This window comes from Pyrgilauda ruficollis, unplaced genomic scaffold (genome assembly GCF_017590135.1).
Source record: "Pyrgilauda ruficollis isolate IOZ18807 unplaced genomic scaffold, ASM1759013v1 scaffold3, whole genome shotgun sequence".
NCBI classification, from domain to species: Eukaryota; Metazoa; Chordata; class Aves; order Passeriformes; family Passeridae; genus Pyrgilauda; species Pyrgilauda ruficollis.
In genome coordinates this window covers 5,835,032-5,850,910 of record NW_024524377.1, presented here as the reverse complement: position 1 = coordinate 5,850,910, position 15,879 = coordinate 5,835,032, and the positions used below count along the sequence as shown (strand labels likewise).

The 15,879-nt window shown below is 38.2% G+C and overlaps 1 protein-coding gene across 1 annotated transcript in view; it reads right to left on the bottom strand.

The window, feature by feature from the left end:
• DPP10 (dipeptidyl peptidase like 10) overlaps positions 1-15,879 on the bottom strand; it is a 243,021-nt gene that overhangs the window by 113,571 nt on the left and 113,571 nt on the right. The window contains exons 4-5 of the mRNA XM_041473421.1: positions 13,627-13,721; positions 2,929-3,003 (exon numbers count right to left, since the gene is read on the bottom strand). Of these exons, the coding sequence (XP_041329355.1) occupies positions 2,929-3,003; positions 13,627-13,721 (170 nt within the window). The remainder of the gene's footprint in view (positions 1-2,928; positions 3,004-13,626; positions 13,722-15,879) is intronic.

Genomic DNA, 15,879 nt, shown 5'->3' with positions numbered 1-15,879 from the left:
ACCACCCCCTTGTGTTTCAAAAGGAACCACCAGCCAGCCCCAGTGCTTGTGTTCTGTGACCTGCTGGGAAGGAGATGGAGGGACCCTGTCACCCAGAAAACAATGAACAACACATCCAACTCCTTAGCAAAAGAGCTCTCTCCCATAATATTTTCACAGAGCTCTACCAAACCAGCTGCTATGCCACATGAAATGGTTTTTGCCCTTGTATTAAGCATAATGTAAATGATCCAATTATTACTTTTGTATTCAAGGATGACTTATTTTCATGCAGATTTATGTTTCGCTATGCATAGAAGACATTCTTAATTGTGCTGAAAGAACTGCAAATTTAATTAAAAGTTTGCCATTCCAAGCATAAAATAGATTAAAGAAAATGCTGACAACAGTAAAATAAATATTCGACTATTTAATTTAACATTTATTTTTAATCCAAACATCAAAATAACCTTGTTTCTAATTACAATTTCATGCCAAAATGTCTTGAAGAAGTATTTGTCTCTATTTCCCTCCAGTCTGCTAAGATGAAACACACTAGCATATTTATAAAAATGTTGATTAATAAATCTGTTCCAGCTGTATTACTGTATGTTATGAAGAACACAGATTGATGTATGTAAACAACCATTATAATTTTAAAACCCCAAAGTCTTCACAGTCTTCAAAAGCAGAAATCCCACCAAATAAATTGCAGGACAATTACACACCTAAATCTTATTGAAGAAGGAAAAAAAAGGGGAAAACATAGCTAGTAAGGTCCAGAGATCTGTGGCAATTTATAGCAGATGGAGCGATCAACTAAATACTTATTATTAGTTACCTGTGGTTCCTTGACTGGGTTTTATTAGACTCAACCATGTGCTGTAACTTTGACAACAAGAAAATCCTCAGTTTCATAAAAAGTTACATTCAAAAGAGGCATGAAGAAAGAATCTGGCCTGGTTCTACTGAAACTAATTGGAAAATCTCCGATTAAGTTATGCTGCTTAGTATTGATTTTAATTTTATAGTCAATAAATTTAATAATTTATACTTAGCAGCTGGGGGAAAAGAAAGGTAGACAGGCAGATTTCCTCTCATTCAGATGCAGTAAGTCTGGCTCTAACTGAGAGCTCTAAATAAACCACAAGAATTAGGAGTACCAACTTAACCCTTGATGTAATTCAGAAGCATTAGCTAAGAAGAAATATACAGGCTTTGCATGACTTTTCTCCAACAGGTTTGGATGAAATAAAGTGCCGTACCAGTCTAACAAATATCCCAAAAGCCAGAAAATTTGAAGGAAAAAATAAAATACTTTCCCTAGTTATCCACAATAACATTTTCTGCAACGTCTGAATAAATTGTCTTACGCGATTTTTGGTGCTTCTTCCTTCCACCTTAAGCAACACGTTCAGGAGCTAAGGTATTTTTTACATCTGAGTGACAACATCCAGCTATTATGAGTTTTAGGACCACCACTTGTAGAAGACACAACAATCACAGCACGTTTCTGGTTTGAAGGCCATGAGCTCAGCTGGAGCAGTCTAAGTGACACAAGCCTCATCCAAAGGCACCCAGGACTGCCACCACAAACTGCTGGCCAACCCCCGTTCATTTCTCATTTTAATTACTTCTTGTCAACACAGTTGAGCAAAGAAAACCTCTAGATGGAAAATGTAAATTCTGCAAACCTCTTTCCTCTATGAAACTTCATTGTGAAAGGACAGAAAAGTTTCTTTTTGCAAGGAAACCAAGACTGAAATACAGAAAGAACTGCAAACTGATAGAATCAGCATACACTGAGAGGTCTCTGTATATCAATGGACTATCTTTATCATGATATGATCACATTTAGATGTAATAAATTGTGACAGATACTTTCATGTTTTCCTTATTTATCTTTATCAGCTATATATGTTAGTACCAAGAAAATTTCAAACAAAGGGGAAAAAAACCCATCCAAAATCAAAAATTCAAGAGAACAAATGAGGAATTTAAGTCCATATGAAAGATTATTAAACTCTTTCACCAAATAAGCAAGAAGGGAAGTAGCAAGGAGCATGTATTTTTCTGACAGGAATAAAACTGGAACCCTTCACCAAAAAAACCAGTGAACTGAACAGCAGCTCTTTCCTACTGAAATATGCATATTGTAAGGAAAGCTTGATCTGGAATCCAGTAGAACTGGTAGATGAAAACCCTATTAGGATGTAATACCACGTAAACAAATAATTTTATATCAACACTGTCAGAACAAACAAAACAACCCAAACTTATTCAAGTAACTACTGAATTCATCAACTCAGAACTATTCTTTCATGAAGGGCAGTTCATATTTTAGTAGCACTTTTTATACAAACACCAATATACATAGAGGCAATTAATAAAGCTTTTTTTTTTTCCTTTCCTTTCTGTGTTACAAGATTTATCTTAGAAAACTCTACTTGGTATTATTGATCAAAACTCTTTTTGACAATGTAATAGCCTCCAAAATCTCTAAATACTATAAGAAACAAAGAATACACTGCATTATACAGGCTTCCAGATTATCACACTTCAGACCCCTGAAGCCAACAATAAAAATCCCATGACATGAATTAGCCTGGACCTTTTGTTTTGAATAGTCCATAAATTACCAGTGCAGCTGTTTAAAACCAAAGGAATATCAAAAGGCAGGATTGCACATAATCAGGTAGTAACAGAGCAGTTTAAGGGTTAGAAAACCTATACTGCCAAAACCATCATGGCACAGCACCTTCCTGAGAACCAGGCAACACCTCCACACACATCTAAATACAAACTTCCCCATCATAGAATCAGAAGGTTTTGAGAAGAGAAATCGAGTACACAAATCATAACATATGGAATTATAAATGAAACATAGAAAACAACGAGGCTTTTGGAGTTTTGATTTAGAGGCTCTTTGATTAGGAAAGGCTGGCTTACCTGCTTGACATCATATGCAAGAAGAACAAATCTTAGGTCTGGTGAAACAGAGTATCTTGATGCTTTGAAGGTTACCTGCAATGAAATAATAAACAGTAAAAGTGAGTTAGCAATATGAAAGTAATAAAATCCCCTTTCCCAAATTTTCCTGCACCTCTTTTAAGAACTTCCTATTCACAAGACAGAATTGGTTTAGAAAACCAATATAATTTTCACAAAAGAAGGGCTCACTAAATAATTAGTCTAATTAGCTGGTATCAGTACAATGTCAACAGAAGAATCTGGCTTCAACATTAAATACCAATGAGAGGCTGATGAGTTTTTTATCATCACTACAAGCACTATGTTCAAGAATAACACCTATAACCAAGTCGTTCCCAAAGCATGAAGGAAGACACTTTGGTTGGAATGATTAAAAGAGAGATTCATCACTAGGCTGGCCTTAAAGATAATATGCATGGAAAAGAATAGGTATGCACTACATCTCTACTGCTTTTCTTTTAACACCACATATGCAAACATTTTGCAAAACAACTTGGACCAAAGCAAAAGCCTTTCTTAAAATAAAGAAAATTCTTAGCAGAGAGAAAAGTAAAACATAAAGTAGCATTATAAAACTAATAATGCTTTACATCCACTCAAGACTACGTGACAGCCAATTGAATTCAAGATTGTAATTTCATCAAGGGGTAATGTTGATGTCAGAAATAATTTAATTAATCTACTGCATGAGAAAGAGAAGAATGTGCTTTAAAGGGCACTGAAGGAAGTAATTTTAAATTAATCTCAAGACATCTATTTGCACAACGAAAGGAAAAGGAAGAAATGAAAAATGCAGATAAGAATAGAAAAAAAGTAGGACAGCAAAAAATAACAAAACCACAAAGTCATAAAATGAAAACAAATAAAAAACAGCTATGTAGAACAAGATCTATCCACTGTTTGATTTCTTAAGGATCTTGTTCTGCTTAGCCTAATCCCATGACTAAACTAATGAATTCAACAGGGGTTTAAAGGTACACGAGCAGGAAGACACAAACTATTACATTCAGAGTAGCTAAGGAGCTATACCTGGAAAAAAGGAGCTTCCAATAAACCGAAAATATTAAATATTTTGGTATACAAATTAAACTCAGGTTCCTAAGTAATATAGTTAGAATCAAGCCATCTAAAAGAATTAAAGGGAAATATATTTTTGAAGATAAGCTGTTTGATTCAGCAGCATAACAGAATCAAAACTCAGAAGATAATTCTGCAGTCTTGAGAAAGAAGGGGGGAAAAAAAAGACAACACACCTTAAACAATCCTTCTATATCTACAAAGCATCCAGAACAGATTTCTACTGTGCACAAATTTGCTTTTATGAGTTCATCATCTTTAAGCAGAGACTATGTTAATCTGTGAGTAACATTCCCTTCTCCTGGCACCTCACTGAAAATATTTTCCCATGTGAAATTTGTCTTCTTTCTAGCAGTTTATTAATTATTGCCCCACCACCTCAGCATTCAGCACTACATAACCCAGGCAAATTTCCAAATTCATTCCCAGGGAGCGCAGCTCCTACCAGTTCACACATTTAGCAAGAATCTGCAGTCCCTGATGGTGCCACCCCAAAGGTAATGAGGCTCTTCCTGCAAACAGCTGAGCAGCTCAGCTGCAAGCTATTGGCACTTCCAGGCAATACCAGCACAGAACTACTTGCATATTCAAGTACGGAGTGGTGTGGATTTGAGATTTAAAGTCTTTTGATTCCCACTAACCTTGTTTATTCAGCTTGCACTCACCTGCAAAATTTTATTTCCCTCCAGACACAAGGTGTACATTCAGTGTGAAAAACTGCATGATAATGGACTTGGGCAAAATAGTTTGCTTTTTTAGCATAATGGCATAATTCTTGGTAAAAGGAGTATAAAGATGTGTCATACTTTTTAATGTTTTCCCTCAGAAATAAGAAACTGAAAATTAGATCAGCAGAAATCATGTACTCATTGCCAAAGCTGATATCAACGCTGATTTCTTTAAATTATCATAAAAACATTGTTAGTCCTTTCATTTAAGCCTGATTTACAATCAAGCCTTTAATAAAATAGATGTTTAATTCCAATAGAATTGCAGAGAGATTTAAGTGACTCAAAGTGATTATAATTTCCTCAAAATTCTGGTTTTGAAGGGGTTTTTTTTGGTAAAGACAAGCACAATTTTGGCAATTAATTCAGAAACTCCCACTTATATGCGTAGAAGAAGGCTTTATACATTAAAAACAGAAAATTAAAACAATCACCTGACTCATTCCTCTGCAAGTAAACTCACTACCTGTGAGTCACTAAAAGACAGAATTCTTTGTTTCCCCTACAACCATGTCTAAGGGATTTCATCAACCATCAGCTGCCTGACCCCCTGGCTGAGGAGATTAGACCAGCTGGTGAAGGGCTCAAAAAGAAAGTTTCAGTCCCTGCTGTAGGAGATGAGATGTACGGCACACAAACTTTGGGGAGATCATCTATTAGGCCAGTCTCTACAGAGGTTAGATATATTTATTCATTAAAAAGAAGCTTGTGAGAACTCTGACCCCAAGGGTTTATTCTCTACTCAGGAGAACACGTTTTTGAGTTTAAAAGAAAGTGTTGGGAAATACCAAATTGAAAATACACTGGGAATTAAAAACCCTCAGGTGTCTTGTTATCTGGAGGATGGTTGTTCCACGGGTCTGCATATCCACAGTTTCTCAAGCTTCTTGCTTTGTCAGGAAGTTATTTAGCCTTCATTAAGGAAGACAGACCTAAATGCTGCCCCATGTGACTATAACTCTATGGGTTTGCTGGGCTTGATCTCTAAGAAATGGAATTTTGGACAAATAAGCTCTGAAAGTGGGAGAAACAGAGCTGCCTAATTAGGCAGAGTCCAGGGATGCAGAAGCAGGGCTGGTTTCCCTCTGCATCACTGCTCAGTATCAGCAGTTAGGGACCAGGGCAGTCCAACACTGTGCACTCCATGCACTCCTAGTCCCTTTCCAAAGGCAGAACACAAGTTAAAAGGGAAGGGAGTTTCCTTGTTTCCCTCTACCCAGCTCCATCAAGAGCTGAAATCCCTATGAAAAACTTGAGCTCCATGCAACCAGAAAACACTTGGACTGGAGAAATTGCTGTAATCCTTAAAGTGGTTACAGTCCACACTATTGCATAATTCTGAGACAAAATAAATGTGGGTTTTTTAACACTTGTGCACTGTCTTCCCTGCTTAATTCACACACCTGTCAGCCATTTTGCCTATATTGCTGCATTTGACATAATTTCACTTATTCAGACATAAATGTTCTTATACTCGATCTTTCATTCCTCACTCAACCAAATCCCCCACTGACTGTAAAATCAGGTCTATCCATATGAAACATTGTATTTCTAGGTTTCTTTGAAATACCTCCTGTATTAGGAGTTTTAATTCTTCTCTTGACAGTGATGCATGATGTGATGACCTCAGTGGTCTCACTGCCACCACAGACTGCAACAGTAAAAGCCAAATCCAAGCAAAAAGACAGAGAGAATTTGAACAGGCTTTTGTCCTTCAGCTTTCCAGTTTCCTTCTCTCATCCACCTTTCAAGAATTGCTAAAATATACTTTTGCATGGAAAAGAATTGGCTTTTTCCACCTCTCCATATGGATGATTAAAATGCAACATAGAATTCCAGTGAACAATATAATCTCAAGTTTGATTTCCAATGTCAATATTTTTTTCTTTTTCAAACTCTGCATGTTATGTGTGTTTTCCTGTTAACAGTAATACCTGTTATGATTGTCTTAAAGAGAAATTTTAGGCTTGGTTCAGGCTCTGCATCCTCAGCAAGGGCCCCTAGTATCAGCTCTTTTTATTTCTCCTGTTTTCTTAAACCCTAGTTCTGAGCTACTGATGTACTGGTGACTGTCTTCTTCTTTCACATACTATAAAATTTTGTGGTTACTGGTTTTGTGGATTTTAACTAATATGACATTTAAATCAGTGCCTTATTCATAATCTTTCAAAAACATGGTATAGAGCAAACAGATGAAGTTATCTGTAATACAGTCTAGCCGAGTTGTAAAAATATTTTTGTAACATGTATACTTTACCATATTCTTTCTCCATAGTTTCAGTTGGATGGTTTCAAGTGAAATAATATATCAGAGTTAAAACTGATTTTAAAAAATGTTCACTGTTGTGGAGTCTGCTTATTTGTCTGGTTTGGGTTTTTTCCTTTAGGTTTACCTCTCCTGCTGTTTCAGTTTCTTGTGCTTCTATTTTCCCCAGGAACTTTCATCTTCCACACTCCTGTTATTCTCCTTCTCCAGCTTTTGTTTAGTGCTCCCTTAACACACATTTAGGCTTTATTTTTTTATTTTTTTATTATTCATTCAGAATGAAATATTTTAAGACCTTCAGGAATGTTACTTTAGACCTTGGTGGCAACCAGGAAATTATACATCTCTCTATTGCACATCTACATCTGTATCAGAAATTTAATTTAATGCTGTAGTGGAATCTCAGTGGATGGGGGTTCATCAGTATTCACAGGCATCCAGCTTCATTTATTAGACAGGAATTGGCCAAATGGCATAAAAGGAGTCAGGCAGGCTGGAATGACAGGAGCTGCAAGAGGAGAAGGCATGTCACAGTTCCCTTGGCAGGCACTGGCAGTCCAGGGAACAATGGGATTCTCCTTCACTGCCGCCGCTGTGACTGAAAGGAGAAGATGGACCATGAGGGAGCAGCAGAGAGTGGAGCCCAGCAGAAGAGCAAGGCTTGTAGCACTGGAAACAGGGAGCCTCTGAGAAAGACAGGTGGTAATTAGAAAAATGTGCTATAATTGGAATGATGAAAAATTTGGGTTTCCAAGGTTACGTTTCTTAATGTGGTGCTTCTTGCGTCACCTGAGCATTTAATCTAGACCCAAAAATTTTGCAATGCCAGGTGTTGGAACTGTTAACCCTCAGGTTTCCTGTCCAGTTTGAAGGACAAATGTGCTTTAAAACATGATCTCAGCTGACTTCTATGCTATGCATGGGTGGCAGGAACCAAATTCCCCCAATTCACCTGGAACTGTAGGACATAAAAATAGACATGAACCAACCGTGAGCCTTGCACCATGGCCTCCCTGATAGACAGCCTCTAACCACTCAGTCACAGAAGGTTTTCCCCCTCACATTTCCCAGTAACACAGACATAGTTGACCCTTAACTATATCAAGAAACAATCTTACCAGAAATAGGATTTAGAGAAATCCCACACAGAGTTGTCGTAACCTGATATTTTCACATTTTTTATGGTGAAACCTCCTTCTTGGATAAAACTCGACAAAAACCAATGGCCACCAACAAATCACAGAGACTGCAAACCCTTCCTTCTTAGGCTGTCCCACCTTCATGCACAGTGGTGCACTGCAACAATAAACCCTTCCTCATAAAAGCCCCTCTACTGAAAAGGCTGTGCTGAAAAGGTTACTGGACATTCAGAGGAGCATGGGGGAGTAGAGAGAATGTTACAATATTCATAATCACCTATTTACAACATGTGTGGGTCATTAAAATGTCCAGTGTTGCGACAACTATTAATATTTATGTGGTTATATAATGTTATTTAATGTATTTACTATTATTCACTCTTTCATTAATCTCTTATGCAAGGTTCTTAAAATACAAGCACGTAACCTACTCTTGCAATTAAATCTACATTAATCAACAAAGGAACTGTAATTGCATTATGATGCTGCACTGAGTTTCATGTCAAAAGAGAAAGGTGGTATGGTGGTGGGGAGCACAAAACAAAACAACAAAAGTGTCCAAAGGAAGAGAACAAGCAGGGCTGTTTATGAACAACGCTCCGTAAAACACCACAAAAGAGTCCCTTCCAAAAGCTCTGCTCGGGCTGAAGCTCTCATTCTCTGCTTTTGGCTGCAAGGCCCCCACAGGGCTTTCACTGCTGGGCTGCCACTGCCTGACCGTGGTCCCTGAGCCAAGACTGCTCCTGCTCTGTCACCTTCTGACACCAAGAGCAGGCAGCAAGGTCCTTCCCTCTCCACCTTTGTGCAAAAATGATCCACAGTAACACAACACAAAAATGATCCACAACAACACAACAGCTCCAGGATGTGCTTCTGACAAGCCTCTGGAAACAGGTTTGAAACTCAGCAGTAATTGTTTGCCGTGCACCACGATGCAGTTTCCCTTTGAGCTTGAAAAGAGTTTTGGAAAGGCACAGAAATCAAGGGGCACAGCAAGTCAGGAATTACTGGGGGTTAGAAAAGCCCGAAGCATACAGCTGGGGGAAAGCTGTAGTAAATACAGGTCCCTATTCCAGAGCTCACAAACTGAAAACAATTCCACTTGTATTGCCTGGTATCAAAAACAAATCAACAGATTCAAAATATATCCCATCATGCACATTCCAAAGCCTGGAGGAGTCCCAGTAGACTCATTTCTGACAGAGGAGCCTGAGTGTTTGTTAGGGTGTGTGCATGGTACCTGAATACATGCACCACAAGAACAGTGAAACTGAGGGCTAACAAAACTCTTACAACTTTCATAATTATTGCAGCTTTTTAAAGAGGGAGAAATGAAGGCAAAACTTCTGCAGGTTTCTTTCACAGATTTCAACACATTTGGAAAGTTCCATACCAGAACACACAGCCCCTACACACATTTTCTATCCTCTCTGTGCTTGCTTTTTCCAGTTTGTTTTGTGTTTAAGGGCTGTAAAACAGGCTTTAGAAGCTCAGCTAGAATAAGGAACCAGATGGACAACTTTCCCTGAGCTAAAGGATCCATGTGGTCCTCCATGCTCTCCTCCCCAGCTTGTGGCTGGGCTGTGTGTGAACTGGTAACCTGCTTTTACTGACCTTAAGGAACAACTGATGGCAAAAGCATTCAATAAAATGCTTGCTAAACACTGAAATTTCTTAGCTAAAGGTGGCATAATGCCACTGATTTTGGAAGTGTGAAGTGCAATAAAGAATTGCCAAACGCTGAAAAGCTGGTAGGTTGTCGCCTAGGATCACGGTGATGGCAGCCCAGGCAGATGATAGAGAACATATTGTAATCATGTATCGAGGCAGCATCTCAAACACCAGGATGCCACACAGTGATTAATCTAGGGCTTTTTCTGGCTCCTCTTAACAGGAGACTGGTCCAGCCTCCAGCTGTGAACATTTATGTGCTGCTGGCTAAGGATATTAACTGTTTATTAGACAGCTGAAACAGGAGGGACTACATGGATACAGTCAGAGGAAAATGTGTAGTAAACATCCTTAAATAATAACGCCCAGAGATGTCAAAAAACATTCTTTGTGCTTTGCAACCTACCCTTTTCACTTATAGCACTGTATTTGTTACCCATAATATTGCTTTGCTGATAGTTTCATTATATTAAACTGTTTTACTAATTGATTACAGAAAAGGATTCTGTTCCAGAAGGACAAATGAAGTACAAGAATTTCTCCTACTTCTAAATAAAACCTGATTATACTGGAAAAAAAGTACTTTAATTCAGGAACTTGGACAGATGCTTCCCCTGTGTAAGAGAAGTGGGCATCCTAGAATGCAAAACACTAGCCTTTCTTCTTTCCAGGTGCATGACTATTATTAATGGCACTTTTAAAGGCTGGGGGATTTACATCTTTATATATGTTAACATAGGGTTTTTTTAAAATCTGCAGCCTGCTTTTTTGATGATACACCTACTTAGTGAGCACAGCAGATCCTCATTAGGGATATCTGGCTTCTACACAATAAGCAATGCAAAGAAGGATAAAAGACGTGTACTTTGCAGGAGAGTGGCAGTCTCTAGGAAGAGCCAGTGATCTGTGCCCAGTGGAAGATTGCTTCAGGGGCTGAGCAATGAGGGAAAAAAAGAAAATCTCCTCTGAGCTGCTGATTCAAACACAGTCCAATCAGGGGTGACAAAGAGTCATTACTTGCCCCTTTCCTCTGCACAAGGAGTTTATCACAGCAGTTCAATTCTCCATGGACAATTATCATCATTACTAAGAAAACCCTGCCATTTCTCTGGCTGCTTGAGCAAAGGCAAACAGGAAAGCAAATGCAGACTGAAATCAGACTAACTCCCATCAAAAGGTGACTCTTCCATGACTAAAACCCTTTGATAGGGAAGAATGAAGGAAGTTGCATTGCCACTGCCTGTGTTGGATCTCTGCTGTATTTTTTATTAATCCAAGACATCTCTGCAGAGTCATTAAACCACCCCCATTCTAATTATGCACCGATGATTAAGCAGATGTGACACTGAGCGAGGAAAATGTTTGATTAATGATCCAGGTGTCTAACTTTAGAAGATTACATTTAGCAGTGCAAATTTGGGGACAGTCAAGCTAACAGGAGAGCTTTTGATTTCAGCCTGCCTCAGTAATGTTATCCTGTTAGGATTGTTGGCCACCATGTCAGACAGCACAGAACATTTCCCACTGTTCTCTTCCAAACATACATCAACAAACTTGCTGGGCCTTCTGCTCTGTTTTCAGTTTTTTATTATACTTCCTCCATATGAATACTAATTGCTGGAATTGACTATTTTTAAGTATAACACTCTCCACTTTTGGCTGTGTAAAGAGAGGAGCTCTGCAGGAAAAAAAAATACACTTTGGTTTTTATTTTTTTCATCCATAATTACTAAATGTTTGCTTGAATATTACATATTTTGGATCAGTTTCCCACATTTCTAATTAACAGTAGATATCTAGTGTCTAGAGATCACTAGGTTTGTGTGAACTGGGGATAAATCAGTTCCATAAAAAGCCCAGAGAAGAACAACTTTGCAAAAAGAGGTGACATCCTTGGTGTGAAGCAGCCCGTCCTTCCCAACCCATCATCAGTTGGCAAGGCTGGGGCGGCATAATGGCCTGAATGGCCTGTCATGCTGGCACCCCGCTCCTGAGCACAGGCCAGACACTTCCAGCCAGAAGTGTGTGAATTCCTCTGCGGGGAGACTCACGTCTTGGCATTAAAGCCCTGTTCTGCAGCCGGGGATGCCCGAGCAGCTGCTTGTGCTCGAGTCACGCACCGAAGGCGCCACGCAGGCCTGGCAGGGCCCACACAGCCTTGGGAAAATGGCTAACAGGGAAAGCGCTTCCTAGCACTTGAGGGCTTGTATTTACAGAAATTCACCCTTCCACTGACGCCTCAGGTTTAGCTTTTATGTTTTTCAGATTCTGTGTTGCTTTAGTGTGTAAGTCTGAGCTTCATATTAGGGGATGGTGAGCTCTCTTCACAGAGTAGGGAGACAAAACAATTCCTTCTCTAGCTGGGGACCAAGGACAAATGATCCAAATTTCAGGCCCAAGAGCATGAACAACAGTGGACTATAAGTGGACAATTAACTCCAATATCCAAATGGACCAGAACTTACAAAAGTGTGAGACCTCATGACGGGTCGTCCATTTTGTGGCCATTTTGGGTTCATCTTGGGTGTAGCCTGGCTGGGCTCTTGTGCTGCCCGAGGTGGATCCATTGAGGCCTTCTAATAAACACCTACTTTATTCTTTAACTCCATCTTGGTCAGCCTTCACAAGGCATCACCACCCAGTTTTAATTGTGTCTGACAGCCTTTTTTGGGCTAAGAGGTCCCCTGAGGCACATCCCAGCATATGGAAGGGTGCAGCTCACAGAAGGGGAATCTCACACACACACACACACACACCCATTAAAATGTAATTCTCTCCTGCATCCTCCTCCATCTTTACACTGACCTAGGAAATCAGCATCAAATTCTTTCTCCTGAAGTTCTACTCTCCTCTTTCTTGTTTGAGGAGTTAGAAGTAATGGTTACCCGAGGCTTTATGCTTTGAAAAGAGGAATCTCTATCAGCAAAGACCAGGAACAGACCAGGAATAAAATCAGCCTTTACCAAAGAGCACTGATGAAAATGAATCATCCTTTTGAGTCCTCAGGTGTAAAAGATTTTATTAAATTAAAAATACAGGGATTAACAATAACAGCCAGTCGTCTGCATGGAGTATTTATGGGGAGAGATTGACAAGCCACACAATTATGCTGCAAAACCCTGATAAACGAGAATTACAGGGTGGAATGTAAGTGGTATCCCTGAGAATAATTGTGCCAAGAAAAGCAAAAGAAAATGCAGACTAAAGTATTAAAGTACTTCTTAGCAATTACTGCTTGTCAGAAACCATTCTTGACCCTTTACTGGTCAAGAGGAATAATCCCCAATCATCTACTCTGCCATTAAAGCACAGAAAAACAACTAAACCAGAGATTAACATGATATTTATCTTTGCATATTTACTTCCTTTAAGGAAAATGTTCGTATGAATCTTGAACAATTTCCCTCTTTTCTAATAGTGAAAAACTGTCAATATTTAAGCAGCATTCCCACCTTTTATGAAATATTTTTTCCTGATAGACATCAGGTAGATTCTCCAGCACATATGCCAAGCACAATCCATCCTTCAGATGGTCTGAACAAAGCCCAACCAACAGCAAATCCTCCAACATCTTGTTTATTTACACATAAAACAACAAACAATTAATTCAGAGATCATTCACTGACAGAGTGATAGATTATATTTTTCATTTAGATGCAATTTAGTCTAGGTTATTAACATATCTCCTTTAACGTTTAGATATTGTACTCCCTCCTACAGCAAGAAAAAAATGTTAGCAGACTTCCACCGAGAGGAGATAATGTATATTACTTACAAAAGTTGTGTTTTCCAGTAATAATGTAGTTGTATTTGTTTCTACATTCAGTTCAACAACATGTCCATTCCTGGTTTTATACACCACTGCTGTATCTGCAATGACAAAGAAATTAGCAGTTAGCAAACACACTGAGAATTTAATAACTCTGTGGAGAGAACCAGTATGTTAAATTAATTATTCTCATTACTACAAACAAATAAGGCAGAAGTTTTGTTGATTTGCCTCATGAGCTTCAAAATTACCAGTTTATGCCCTACAGAATCCTCCCCTAATTCGATACATCTATGATTTTGCCATATAGCGAAGTAAAGTTTTGCAAAAAAACCAAAATATTTTGTTGGACATCATATTCACATCTCTTTAGAAGTTATTCCAACAAAACTTCTGTACTGGTCTGTATTTCTGGTGACTTGATGGACAAAGTTATGACTATTTTAAGACAGTCCATATTCTGTTGATTCATGCTGGGCTGCAGAATACTGAATTTTCTTGAGAACTGAATGTTAGCAAAGGAAAGTAAAGCAAAATAGGTCCATTTGCAAAACATTTAAAACACCGTGGGATGAACTTTTGCAACTTTTTCCTTTTTCCACTCACTTGATTTATCATTTCTTGCAAGAAAAAGAACCTGGCACACCTCAAGAAAAAAACAAAGAAATCTGAAATTAATTGGGATTTCTATGACAAATACTTTGTATTTGCTTGTACCAAAACATGCAAAATTACCAAGAAATACAAAATTACTACTTCAGCCTTGAGTTAAAAATAAAAAATCCCCAATTTTCCACTGTTTGTTGCAATATAGAATAGAGTGCTGATTCTTTCAGATTATTTAAAATCCATGTAAGAGATTTGTACTTAATTAAATGAAACAATTTTATTATAACAATGTAAAAAGCATAAGAAAAGTTCTACATTGAGCCTAAAGGAAACACAAAATAACTTCCCTGATCCTCAGTAATGTCTGAGAAATTAATTACAAATCCCTGAATTTTATGAAGTGGGAAGTAAACATGACTGGAGAAAAAGGTTATGCTATCATAAAAAAGTTCTTTGCTTTTTCAGAAAAATGTAGCTCTATTTTAATTGACTCCACAGCAACTCAAGATATCCAGCACTAGTGAATGTCCTCTGATATGTTCTGTAAAATTAATGAAGCCTCATTTGAAGAGCTTACTAAGCTATTTTAGGGCCGTGGCTGGGAAGTGGGGTGGGATTGATGGAGTTCAGGACAGTATTATTAGAGCTGCTTTTAGGAAGGCAAACCAGATTGTGGAGTGTGGAATTACCAGCAGCTCCTTTTAAAGAGGATATATTTCAAATATTCATTTTGAATAAAAAGGAACAGCACCTCATAGACAGTTATTTGGCTTCAGGTTACCAATTACAGAACATGGCTGTTTCTGCAGCTTCCTTTAGGCTATTTTGCATTTATTCTTTTAGGAACCCCAGCACAGGAAATCACCAATGACATTGGAACACTGTGCCGAGTATTATAGAAAAAAAAGAAATTGTCTGGATAAAGAGGTGCCCCTAGTTATGACTGAACCATATTGTGAGAAATGGCATAAATGACCCAGAGACACTGAAGTGCTCCAAACCATGCATTTTGACCCCACAGGTGATACTAATGTGCTAAAATCCAAATGAGTACAGAATGTTACTCCTTCTCATTTATGTACTCTCCTACAAGTCATTTGCCAACAGGATTTATAGCACTGTGCCTCATTAACTAATCCTACCAAAACAAATTGACTCAAAAAAAAAAAAGAACTTTCCCTTAAAATTCCTAAGAGGACCAAAAATAAAATACACAATCCTAAGGCTCTTCTTGCAAGTCCTTCACAAGGTGTGAAACAACATTTGGAATGGCAAATACTGTGAGAGACATAAATGAAAGCCTTTGTTCTAAAGTTAGAAGAAAATTTACTCAATCAACCAGAACAGAAGACTGAGTCAGACCTCTTGAAAAGCCAGGCTTTACTGGGCAGTAATTATACTTCGCTTTGAACTTGGATTCAGTAGTTAGCTCCTGAAGGGCATAAATCAAATGAATGCTTGCAAAATGCAAGGTGGTTTGCAGGTAAAAGATTATATAAAAATCCCATTTTATATAAAATGTATGTAAACATACATAAATGTTATGTAAACACAGAGCATAACAGTCTTCAAAAGTAATCATATTAATTAATATGGAAGTCCCATTCCAATCAATATTTTTTCAGGCTGGATAATGTGATAGTTGATGGC